The sequence below is a fragment of the Trachemys scripta genome, chromosome 8, assembly GCF_013100865.1.
Source record: "Trachemys scripta elegans isolate TJP31775 chromosome 8, CAS_Tse_1.0, whole genome shotgun sequence".
NCBI lineage: Eukaryota > Metazoa > Chordata > Testudines > Emydidae > Trachemys > Trachemys scripta.
In genome coordinates, this window is record NC_048305.1 from 66,967,814 (window position 1) to 66,980,029 (window position 12,216).

General features: G+C 39.9%; 1 protein-coding gene across 3 annotated transcripts in view; it reads right to left on the minus strand.

Moving 5' to 3' along the window:
* The window catches only part of STXBP3 (syntaxin binding protein 3), a 49,500-nt gene that overhangs the window by 26,404 nt on the left and 10,880 nt on the right, over nt 1–12,216 (minus strand). The window contains exons 1-4 of one of the 3 annotated variants that reach the window (XM_034778768.1): nt 8,529–8,565; nt 8,338–8,432; nt 6,775–6,856; nt 112–188 (exon numbers count right to left, since the gene is read on the minus strand). In XM_034778768.1, the coding sequence (XP_034634659.1) occupies nt 112–188; nt 6,775–6,805 (108 nt within the window). In that variant the 5' untranslated portion in view covers nt 6,806–6,856; nt 8,338–8,432; nt 8,529–8,565. Of the gene's footprint in view, nt 1–111; nt 189–6,774; nt 6,857–8,337; nt 8,433–8,528; nt 8,579–12,216 lie in introns of those variants that run through there. The other 2 variants (XM_034778767.1, XM_034778769.1) reach the window with 2 other exon arrangements.

Sequence of the window (12,216 nt, forward strand, 5' to 3'; positions counted from 1 at the left end):
GTATGTAATATTACGATGGCTTAGTGCTTTATGCTTTCTGTACTACAAAAAGAAAGAAAAAAAATCAAAAAGAAAAACTAAGTAAAAGTTTTTCCCCTTAAAAATACTAACCTTATTGGTTGGAGTGATGAAATAAATTGCCTTCATGTGCGGGACAGGCTCACGGTTTTTATAAACATTCTCCACAGCTAAAATATATAAATTTCAAAATGCAATACTCAATATATCTTTCCTAATTAATTAAGTTTGGAAAACTACATTGAACGGAACTACATTGAACACTAAGGTTTATAAACAAAAAAACTAAAGCATTCTGGATTGCATCTTCTAATAATGCTCTATTTGACCAGTGATTGTATTTTACATTAGTATTTCCATAAGCTAAAATGGGTGTAAAACTCATTCTATGGAGAGAGATGAATTACACTTTTAATTGATTAAGTAAGATCTGTGGGTGGGGTCTTAAAAAAAAAAAACAACGAGGGCCAGATGCTACCTTATCTATAAAGAATCCCCATTTTTCACATTGGAGGTTAACACAAAGACAGAGTAGAACAGAGTTACGTACTAACTAAACCTCTAGGTCCCAGTCTTGCAAGTTGTTCTACACAGATAGACCTCTGCCCTTATGTAGAGCCCCAGTAAAATCAATGGATCTCCATACGTGGGGCCAACATGCAAACAGCAGCTTACAGGATCACAACCTTAGTAAAAATTATGCTTCTATTCAACATCAGAAGGGAAAAAAACCAACACAGAGTACCTTTAAGGCTCTAGCTTTTTCTGTCCTTTTAGCATTTCTTGTACAATTAACCTACTGGACACGTAACTGCATGCACAAGTTGGTCATTTTTTAAAAGCCAACTATTTCATGTAACACGTCCTTTTAATGGCTTCTCTGTTTAGCTTACTCATTATACTACAGATATTACATATAGAGGATTTCTTGAGATAGGGCTGCAATGCATTGGTGGGAAAATGTGGGAAAACTTGTCTTGCTTCCGATCATGCCACCGCTTTTGTAAATTAACAGAGAACTTCAGTTTCCCGGACTGTCAGTCTGGCACTTCAAGCAGCACTTCACTTACTTGGTGGTTAAGAAAAGTTATACCCATTTGTTCTGAAAAATTTTCAGATGGAAACAGCAAAGCAATTTACTATGAGTAAAATACACTTGAAAAGTGAATTACAGTTGAGATTTGAGCTTATTGTTCTTTCTGAAGTGGCATGCGATATACTGGACATATGGAAAGACAGTATCCGAGTAAATAATCGGTCTTAAAGCAGAACAAATTTAATATCAATGTTTAAAATTACATACTAAGGGTCCAATTATACAATCTCTCCTTACTTTAAGTAGCCTCATTGATACTCATATGAGCAAGAATTGTGAAGTTACCATCCTAAATACTGTCTCACCATAAAATACGGATTTTTTTTTTAAAAAGAATCTATTAGAGAAGATTGAAAACTGCTTTCATAAAGTTTAATATATTCACTATCAATTTCAAAACATTACTTTTCACCAGGATGATTTAGGCATCAGGCATCACAGAAATGCTAACTTTAAACACACTTCAAATAAGTTTTATAGCGAGAAATACTTACTTTTTGAATTTTAAGACAGCTGAGACAAGGAAAATATAAGTGTTCCCTTAAATAAATGGTTTTTACAGGCTATAAAGTTTATGATTGCAGTGTTTCATCTTCTCAAGAATATAGGTAAATCTATTCTCAAATATATCATATAGCAATTATACTATCAAATGAAATCTCATCTGATATTCTGCTTCTGACAGAGGCCAATACCAAATGCTTCAGAGGAAGGTGCAAGAAACTCCATAATGGACAGATATTGAACTGCCCATCAGGGTACTTTCCCCTTAAACACTTGCAGAAAGCGACTGCCTGAAGAATGAGGAGTTATAGCCTTCATTTTTTATTCTAGCTAATTCTAGCCAAGAATATTTTCATTATCCATTTTTAATCCTTTTTATTCTGGAAAGCTCTTGGACTCTGACATATTGTAAAAATGAGTTCCTGTGATAAATGAAGGGGGGTGGGAGTAGCTCCCTTTTATGGACACCCAGCCAGACAGTAGCTATAAAATCCCTCTTAGTAGCTGTTCTCTAATTGCTCTACCTGTAAAGGGTTAAAAAGTCTCACTGCTGCATAGATAAAAGGAATTGAGTGGACACCTGGCCAAAAGAGCCCATGGGAAGGCTAGAACATTTTAAAATTGAACAAAGACTCCCTTTTGTCTGTTGTTCTCAGGGAGAGGCAGACAGGGAGCAGTTATGCTGTGAAAAGCTTGGACCAGGTATGAAAAAAATCATCAGTATCATACCCAGAAACTACTCACCTAAAACCCCAGATATGTGAGTAGATCAGGAAAGGTCTAGGAAGACGCGATTAGGTTTATCCCTTTTATTTCTTTATGGCTTGTGGATTTCTCTGTGCTAACCCCAGGTGCTTTTGTTTTGCTTGTAACCTTTAAGCTAGACCTCAAGAGAGCTATTCTTAATGCTTAATTCTTGTAGTTTTTTTATTTAATCTAGCAGAAGACTAAGTTCCCAGATGCATTTTCTTTTATTAATAAAATTTACTTTTTTTTTTTTTTTTTTTTACAAACAGAATTGGATTTGTGCGTCTTAAGAGGTTTGTGCACATATTGTTTAATTAGCTGGTAGCAACAGTTGATTTACTTTCCCCCCCCCCCCTCTCCTTTCCCAGCTCTTCCCCAGGGTGTGGGGTGGGGGTGAAAGGGCTTGAGGGTACCCCACAGGAAGGAATTCCCAAGTGTGCCTTCCTGGGTTCCCAAAGGGGTTTTGCATTTGCGTGGTGGCAGCATCTACCAATCCAAGGTCAGAGAAAAGCTGTAACCTTGGGAGTTTAATACAAGCTTAGAGTGGCAAGTATTAATTTTTAGAGTCCTTGTGGCCCCCCCCCCCACCTTCTGCACTCAAAGTGCTAGAGTGGGAAAATCTGTCTTGACAGTTCCATAGGTTAATTTGGCATTGAATAGAAGGATTTCCTTTTAGAACTTTTAAACTTTACCTTTTAGTTTCATTGGATGTCCCCTTATTCTCTATATCATTCATTATTTTATTCACAGCTATCATGTCCCCTCTTCTCTCCACTCTAAACTTAAACAGTTCTTAGTCTTTCCATCCTTCCCTGGAGACTGCACCCTGATGTAGAGGGAAGGCTTGTGTGTTCCAGTGAACCTGACAGCTATGCTTGCAGGAGTTTTAACTCTTGATAGGGCCACACAAACTGAACAGGTCAAAGGTAGGGATCAGGCTAAAAGCAGCCTACTGGTCCTCCTATATGATATATTTGAGAATAGATTTACCTGTATTCTTGAGAAGATGAAACACTGCAATGGAACAACAACCCACCTTTGTACAAAAGTTATAGAAACACAACAAAGTATTCTGAGTACAGTAGAAGCTCAGAGATACAAAAAATCTCAGGAATGAAAGTTGTTCAATAACTCTGAACAAAACATTATGGCTGTTCTTTCAAAACTTTACAACTGAACATTGATTTAAATACAGCTTTGAAACTTTACTAGCTAGAAGAAAAATGCTGCTTTTAGCCACCTTAATTTAAATGAAACAAGCACAGAGAGTTTCCTTATTTTTTTTTTTTTTTAAATATAGCAACTTTTTTTTTTTTTTTTTTTTTTTTAGCAATTTACATTTAACACAGTAATATCCTTGCTGGGGTGTTTTGGGGGGGTTTCTGCTGCTGCCTGATTGCATACTTCTGGTTCCAAATGAGGTGTGTAGTTGACCAGTCAGTTCGTAACTCTGGTGTTCTACTCTAGTGGCACGATGGACAGGGATGGAAGAGCCTTTTCCATGCCTTAAACAATGCCTGATGGTGTGGAAAGGATTCAGATTCAGTCTTTTCCATAGGAAAGTTTTTCCATGGCTTCAGCAATTTTGGTTTCCCTTCTCTGGACCTCTCCTATTTCTGTTTTCTCGAGACTGGATACAGGATTCAAGATGAGGGCATTCCATTGATTTATATGTGGTGAGAATGCTGAGAATGCTATATCCTGTTCTTCATACATGCTAATACTTTGTTTTTCTTTGTCCAAAACTCTACACTAAACACGTATTTTCACTGAGCTAACTACAATTGAAAAGACATTCTCAAGAAGTCCATCTTGTGTCTGACCACATACTTGATTTGCTGCTTCCCTGAAAGTACAGGGGAGCATCTAATCACTTATATAGCATGAAAAACACTGAAGACCACTTTGCCCAAAAGTGAAGTCTCCAAGTAAAGAAAAGTTAACTATCAACCAACTGTAAAGTTCTTTCAAGCAAGTCTTTCTACACTGGACCTTCAAATTTGATCAAGCATACCAGATTTTAAGGAAAGCAGACAGGGAAAAGGCATGTCTCTCAACTGACAGCATAAAGTTTCAAGACTAAACAGCCAGTCAGCTATGGCAGACCAGTTTCTGGATTTTACAGATATTATACTTGCCAACATGCCACTTTGCAGCACCAATGCTGCAAGGTTTTTTCAAGAGAGCAGCATTAAACACAGTTTTTCAGGCTTGCAATTAACAAACCATGGAATATTAAACAAGTAAATAAAGAAACAGTCTTATGAGCTTTTTCTCATTTATAATAGTAATATTACATACAGTGCATATATTTATTAGTAAGGCTGCTAGTTCATTCGGAGGTCACGGATTCTGTGATTTTCTGTGACCATTGTGACTTCTGCAGCCGCTGGTGCTGGTTCAGGGGCTGCCCGGCCAGCAGCAGCAGTTTGGGTGTGTGGGAGGGGGCTAGAGGTGGGGGCTCCCCGGCTCCCACAGCCCTGCAGCTCCTAAGCAGCAAAGGGGCTGGGGGGAGGAGGGAGAAAGCACTGCGCCACATGCTGCTTGCATCCACAGGCCCAACCCCTGCAGCTCCCATTGGCTGCAGTTCCTGGCTAATGGGAGCTGTGGGAGCGGCACGCCGAGCATCCCCCCTCTGCTGCAGGGACGCAGAGCTGGGTAGGGAGCCCCTGCCAGGCCTGCCAACACTCCCCCCTGCACGGAGCTCCAGGCCTCGCAGCAGCAGGGGTCCCGGGCCATGCTGCTCACCCCCCATCCCCGGCCATGCTGCCCAGCCCCTCCGAGTCACCTCCCCCAGCACCTCTGTCCCCCCACGACCCCCCACCCATGTTTTAGTCAGGTATTTTTAGTAAAAGTCATGGACAGGTCACAAAACACACACAACAACAAGGAGTCCTTATGGCACCTTAGAGACTAACAAATTTATTTAGGCATAAGCTTTCGTGGGCTAGAACCCACTTCATCAGATGCATGGAGTGGAAAATACAGGAGCAGGTATAAATACATGAAAAGATATGAGTTGCCTTACCAAGCCTGACGTCAGTCTAACAAGACAATTCAATTGACAGCAGGATACCAAGGGAAGAAAAATGACTTTCGAAGTGGTAATGAGAGTGACCCATTTCAGATAGTTGACAACAAGATGTGTGTAACGGTAGGGGGAAATTAGTTTAGGTTTTGTATAAAAAAAAAATAATAATAATAATAATGGAGATATCCTATCTCCTATAACTGGAAGGGACCTTGAAAGGTCATTGAGTCCAGCCCCCGGCCTTCACTAGCAGGACCAAGTACTGATTTTGCCCCAGATCCTTAAATGGCCCCCTCAAGGATTGAACTCACAACCCTGGGTTTAACAGGCCAATGCTCAAATCATTGAGCTATCCCTCCCCCACTCCCAGTCTTTATTCAGGCCTAATCTGATGGTGTCCAGTTTGCAAATTAATTTCAGTTCTGCAGTTTCACGTTGGAGTCTGTTTTTGAAGTTTTTTTCTTGAAGAATTGCCACTTTTAGGTCTGTTATTAAGTGATCAGGGAGACTGAAGTGTTCTCCTACTGGTTTTTGAATGTTATGATTCCTGATGTCAGATTTGCGTCCATTTATTCTTTGGATAGAGACTGTCCTGTTTGGCCAATGTACATGGCACAGGGGCATTTCTGGCACATGATGGCATATATCACATTGGTAGATGTGCAGGTGAACGAGCCCCTGATGGTGTGGCTGATGTGACTAGGTCCTATGATGGTGTCCCTTGAATAGATATGTGGATAGACTTGACGGTTGGTGTTTTTGTTGTGTGGTTGCTGGTGAGTATTTGCTTCAGATTGGGGGGCTGTCTGTAAGCGAGGACCGACCTGTCCCCCAAGGTCGGTCAGGATAGATTGTAGATCCTTGATGATGCGCTGGAGAGGTTTTAGTTGGGGGCTGTAGGTGACGGCTAGTGGCGTTCTGTTACTTCCTTTATTGGGCCGGTCTTGTACTAGGTGACTTCTGGGTACCCTTCTGGCTCTGTCAATCTGTTTCTTCACTTCAGCAGGTGGGTACTGTAGTTTTAACAATGCTTGATAGAAATCCTGTAGGTTTTTGTCTCTGTCTGAAGAATCGGAGCAAATGCGGATGTATCTTAGAGCTTGGCTATAGAGTGTAGACAATGGATCGTGTGATATGGTCTGGATGAAAGCTGGAGGCATGTAGGTAAATATAGCGGTCACTAGGTTTCCGTTATAGGGTGGTGTTTATGTTACCATAGCTTATTAGCGCAGTGAATTTGTTTACTGTCTGTGACCTGTCCGTCACTTTTACTAAAAATACCGTAGCTAAAACATAGCCTTATTTATTAGTCCAACATTTTTATTTGCCCCAGATTAAAGGTGCTTTTTTTTTTTTTAAACAACTATTTTACACTTACCAGTGATGCCTTCTGCCAGTAAATCAGTCATTTTGCCACATGACGACAGTAGTTTAGTGGTAAAGTCGTCTAAAATAATTATCTAAATATAAAAACAAATGAAGCAGCATTTAGACAAATAATTTAGAATCAGCTACAGTTACTGTAAGACAAGGTATATTTCATGTTCTTAATTCTCTTTCTTTGATAAGCTGTTGAAGCTTGAAACTGAAATTATTCTCTTACCAATTATTTTTCCCAATCGCTCACTTTATTACTGCAAGGTTGCTATTTTTATTTTAAGGGGCTACAAGTAACATGGATTTTACAAAGCAAAATTTTATTTTTATATATTATATATAACATTTTTAAAACCTTATTTACTTTACATACAACAATAGATTAGTTATATATTATAGACTTATAGAAAGAGACTTTCTAAAAACGTTAAAATGTATTATTGGCATACGAAACCTTAAATTAGAGTGATTAAATGAAGACTCAGCACACCACTTCTGAAAGGTTGCCGACCCCTGCTCTAACCATTTTTCATCCTAGGTCTTCCATGACAATTGAGATCAGCCTGGCTGGCCTTACTCAACATTCCAAACTTCCATCTTGCTTGGGTTGAGAACTTTGTGGCTCAGAGAGCTATTTGCAGAATTTGCTATGTCAGAAGATCTCCTTGAATCCTGCAGTGGCTGTCTTCATTATGTTTGGTTTAGTGTAAAGCCTTCCTCTTCAAATCAGTTTATCCTGAATTATTTTAAGCTTCCTCTCCCCATCTCCCTGGGCAAATTTTATTCTACAGATCTTTTTGTTCACGGCAAGAACAGCTGCATCACCATAATGGGAGTATTTTTATTGTCTGTGTAACAACCCTGATGTTTTTCTGATTTAAAAAAAACAAACCCAAATTCTAAATAAAGCACCATATTGTCTAATTTCAGAGTAGCAGCCGTGTTAGTCTGTATCCGCAAAAAGAACAGGAGTACTTGTGGCACCTTAGAGACTAACAAATTTATTAGAGCATAAGCTTTCATGGACTACAGCCCACTTCTTCAGATGCATCCTAATAAATAATAAATTTGTTAGACTCTAAAGTACTCCTGTTCTTTTTACATATTGTCTAAGCCTGCTCAAAACAGATACCCTTTAAGTCTGTTGTATATATTTCTACACTGCAATTAAAAAAGTGTCTGGCTTGTGCCAGCTGACTTAGACTCACAGGGCTTGGGCTAAGGAGTTGTTTAATTGTGGTGTAGATGTTCAGGCTCAGGCTGGAGCCCAGGCTCTAGGAACGTGCAAGGTGGGAAGGTCTCAGAGCTCAGGTTGCAGTCCAAGTCCGAACTTCTGCATTGCAATTAAACATCCCATTATCCTGAGCCCAAGTCAGCTGGCAAAGACCAGCTGTGGGTTTTTAACTGCAGCATAAGTATACCATATAAGGTCAACACAGCATTCCCACCGGTGGAACTCAATCAATGGAAAGTTACAGAGAAATGAGTGAGGCTGTTTTGTCTTTCAGGAAAATAGGGTAAGACAAGACCTGAATTTCTAAAGTTTAAAAACCAACAGAATCACCTTTCTGGTCTTCTTTCTACATCACTAGGAAACCAGAAGACAAATCCATTTGTCCATCTACTACAGGTCATTTAATGAAAGTGCTGTGAAGAAATCTCAGGCAAGCAAAGAAATAGAGTTAGCGTACTTAATGAAACAGACTATTGCTTTTAGTAATTCTCAAGTGTTGCAAAAAGCAAAATGAACTATACCTTCCATTCTTCTTCCTTCCTACAATCATCAAATACTGATAATTTTAGCTCTGTTAAACAAAAAAAAAAAAAGAAAAACACAACATGTCAGTTTAAAGACATACAAGAACAAACACCATAACAACTTATTCAGTAACAGTTACGTTTATGGAGATGTCAAAAAGCACAAGATGTAATCTTTTGCTAGGCAAGTCTCCAGAAGTATCATTTTTGCAACTAGTCCTTTGCTCTACTTTACAAAAAGTAGTGCAAAACTTGAAGCTGTAGTTTTCACTTGAACTAGTTTCATAATTTACAGATCTATATAATCAGTCCAAATGATTATCCTGATCCTGCGAACATTTAGTCACATTCATAACTTTATGTTGGAGAACAGTTCCTACCGAATTCAACAAGACTCTTCATGAGCACAATGTTAAGCGAACACTTAGGTACGTGCAGGATCAGATGTATATATACAAACAAAAGTATGCAAAAAACATATTGCATACTTTTAAATACATAGCTAGGCATTTTTGCTTTACTCTACCATCCCAAGAGTAACCTATGAAAAATACCGATTGTTTTAGAAAAGAAAAAAGCAAATGCTTGGAAGTACGTGTGACGTTGTGCAGTCTATATGGTTTTATAAAAACTTGATAAGTCAATATAATGTAACTGAGATAGTTTTAGAGAAAATACGGTAATAAGTGAATGTAAGTAACTGGGATATGCCTCATGGAAAAGGTCTCTTGTAAGGTATCATTACAAAGCTTATAATCTACTGAGTATGATCATCTGATTTGTATAAATGTACCACTCTTGTATCTAAAACTAGAAATATAAAATGTAACTCTGAGGGCCTATTGTAATTGTGTAAAGTGTGGACCATTAATGATGGTTTGGAATCTTGATGACTCCCATTGTCTGCAGATGGCTGTATTTACCTGTGAGTCTTCCTGTATATGTGTGTGCTGGCAAGTGAGTAATGAAGTCTTGCAGTGACATGTGATCATGTCACCTGAACTGGAATCCATCTTTAACCTAGTGCTTTTCCAGTGAGGGGGGGTGGAAACCCAGAGAGACAAAGAGTTCCCGCCTTATGCAAAAGATATATAAAGGGGGGAAGAGAACAGAGAGGGAGAGAAGCCATCATGAAGAATCCCCTAGCTACCACCTGAGCTGCAACAAGAGCTGTACCAGGGGAAAGAATTGTGCCCAGGCCTGGAAGGTGTCCAGTCTGAGAAAAACTTACTGAAACATCTCTGAGGGTGAGATTATCTGTATTTAGTTTGATTAGGCATAGATTTGCGCATTTTATTTTATTTTGCTTGGTGACTTACTTTGTTCTGTCTGTTACTACTTTGAACCACTTAAATCCTACTGTCTGTATTTAGTAAAATCACTTTTTATTTAGTAATTCACTCAGAGTATGTATTAATACCTGGGGGAGCAAACAGCTGTGCATATCTCTCTATCAGTGTTATAGAGGGCGAACAATTTATGAGTTTGCCCTGCATAAGCTTTATGCAGGGTAAAACGGATTTATCTGGGTTTAGACCCCATTGGGAGTTGGGCATCTGAGTGCTAAAGACAAGCACGCTACTGCGAGCTGTTTTCAGGTAAACTTGCAGCTTTGGGACAAGTGATTCAGACCCTGGGTCTGTGTCTGGAGCCAGACGGGAGTGTCTGGCTCAGCAAGACAGGGTGCTGGAGTCCTGAGCTGGCAGGGAAAACAGAAGCAGGGGTAGTCTTTGCACATCGGGTGGCAGCTCCCAAAGGGGTTTCTGTGATCCAACCCGTCACAGTACAATTCCTTTTATATTGTGATCTCTGAGGAGCAACTGTCATTTGTAGGCTCTGTACAAACATAACTAGCTGCAAGGGATATACAGAACAAATATGCCTTGGTTGATTAATAACAACTGATTCCTTCTGGCCCTTAAAAATTTGGAAATCCCAAAATAAGATCCACCAAGAAAGATAAGAAGAAAATGGTTCACATCATGCGAGACACTTTGTCTAAGGACTGACAGTCAAAGTCAGGAATTCTAATTAAAATGATTAAATGAGAATATTGTTATACCTAGGCAAGAATCTCAATTTGCATACGGATAAAACCTTTTTCTCCCTCCCAACCTACCTAAAAAGAACTCTAAGTTACCATGTGAGGGTGACATGCTGCTTTCTTATGCAAAGTGACCCATTACACATTATGAGTGGATAAAGAAATGGCTGGGGAAGATGCAAGTTAAGCAAAATTAGAAATGTTGCTGTAAGACTGAAGGTCAAATTGAACAAAATAACTGTTACACCAAGAAATCCAAGCAAAATGTTCACCCCAAACTATACATTGTTTTCTTTGTAACTCAAATATACTGTAAATAATCTTTCACCCCATATCAGAATCTGCTCATTTGTTTGCCTTGTGAATCAGATCTACATCCTTCTATATGTGGAAAATGTCTTGTTCTATGGCAAGCCCAACATAACATAAACTGCTCATGTACAATCAAAGAGTGTATGGAGTATGTCCTCCAAATTTAAAATATTAAGGATTTTGTTGTTTTCATTGTAAATAACTGTTGCACTCCAGAAGTAATAGGAACTGTCTAGCACAAGGAAAACAAAAAAATCAAAAAATATAAACCAGGGTACAACTTAGGATATTAAGAGAACTTGCTTACAGGGGAGGATCTCAGTTGACAGCAGGGGCTAATAATGAAATACAATCCTTGAAACAAATCAAACTTAAATAACCGCCGATAAGGAAAGGATTAAAGAAATTTGATATATACCATCACCATTTATTGCAGGTATCTCAAACTCAAGTCACCATGAGGGCCACATGAGGACTAGTACATTGGCCTGAGTGCCGCATCACTGACACCTGTTCATATAAAGATACAAAAGACCCCCTTCTAACCCTGGCCCCGCTCTGACTCCACCTCTTCCATGAGGCCCCGCCCCTACCCCACCTCTTCCCCACCCCCATTCCAACCCCTTCCCCAAAGTCTCCATCCCAACTCCGCCCCCTCCCTGCCCCTATTCCAACCCCTTCCCCAAATCCCCGCCCCTGTCCCGCCTCTTCTCCACCTCCTCCCCATAGCGTGCGGCTCCCCCTCCTTCCCCTCCCTTCTGGAGAGCGCTAAGCACTGCCAAACAGCTCTTTGGCGGCAGAAAGCACCTGGAGGTAGGCAGAGGAGTGGGGACGCGGCGTGCTGGGGGCGGCGGGGGGGCGGCAGGTGAGAGGAGCTTGGTGGCCACAGGAAATAACTCCACCGGCCTGCGAGCCACATGTTTGAGACCCTTGATCTACTGATGGAAGCAACACAAACAAAGAGCTAAAATCTAAGCACTCACTTGGCATGTGTCCAATAGGAATAAGAGGGCGGCCCCTTCCTACAAGTCCTGAAACTAGGCTATATAAACTGAAGTCACCACATGCTCTTGAGAATTGACTGAATGCAACAAGCTGAAGAATCCTAAGCATGACAGACACCTGGACCAACCGTGTGGAAAGGACTCTACCCCATCCCACAGTTAAGAAAATAACAAGTATTCAAAGATTATATTACAGAATAGAAGGAGAAATACAAATAACTAGTTTATCTTGCTGCGTCTACACTCTCTAGTGAGACCTCAAGTAAACCATATTTTAACTCCTTTATTCATCCAAGCAAACTGGCCTGAAAAAATTGTTTTAAGC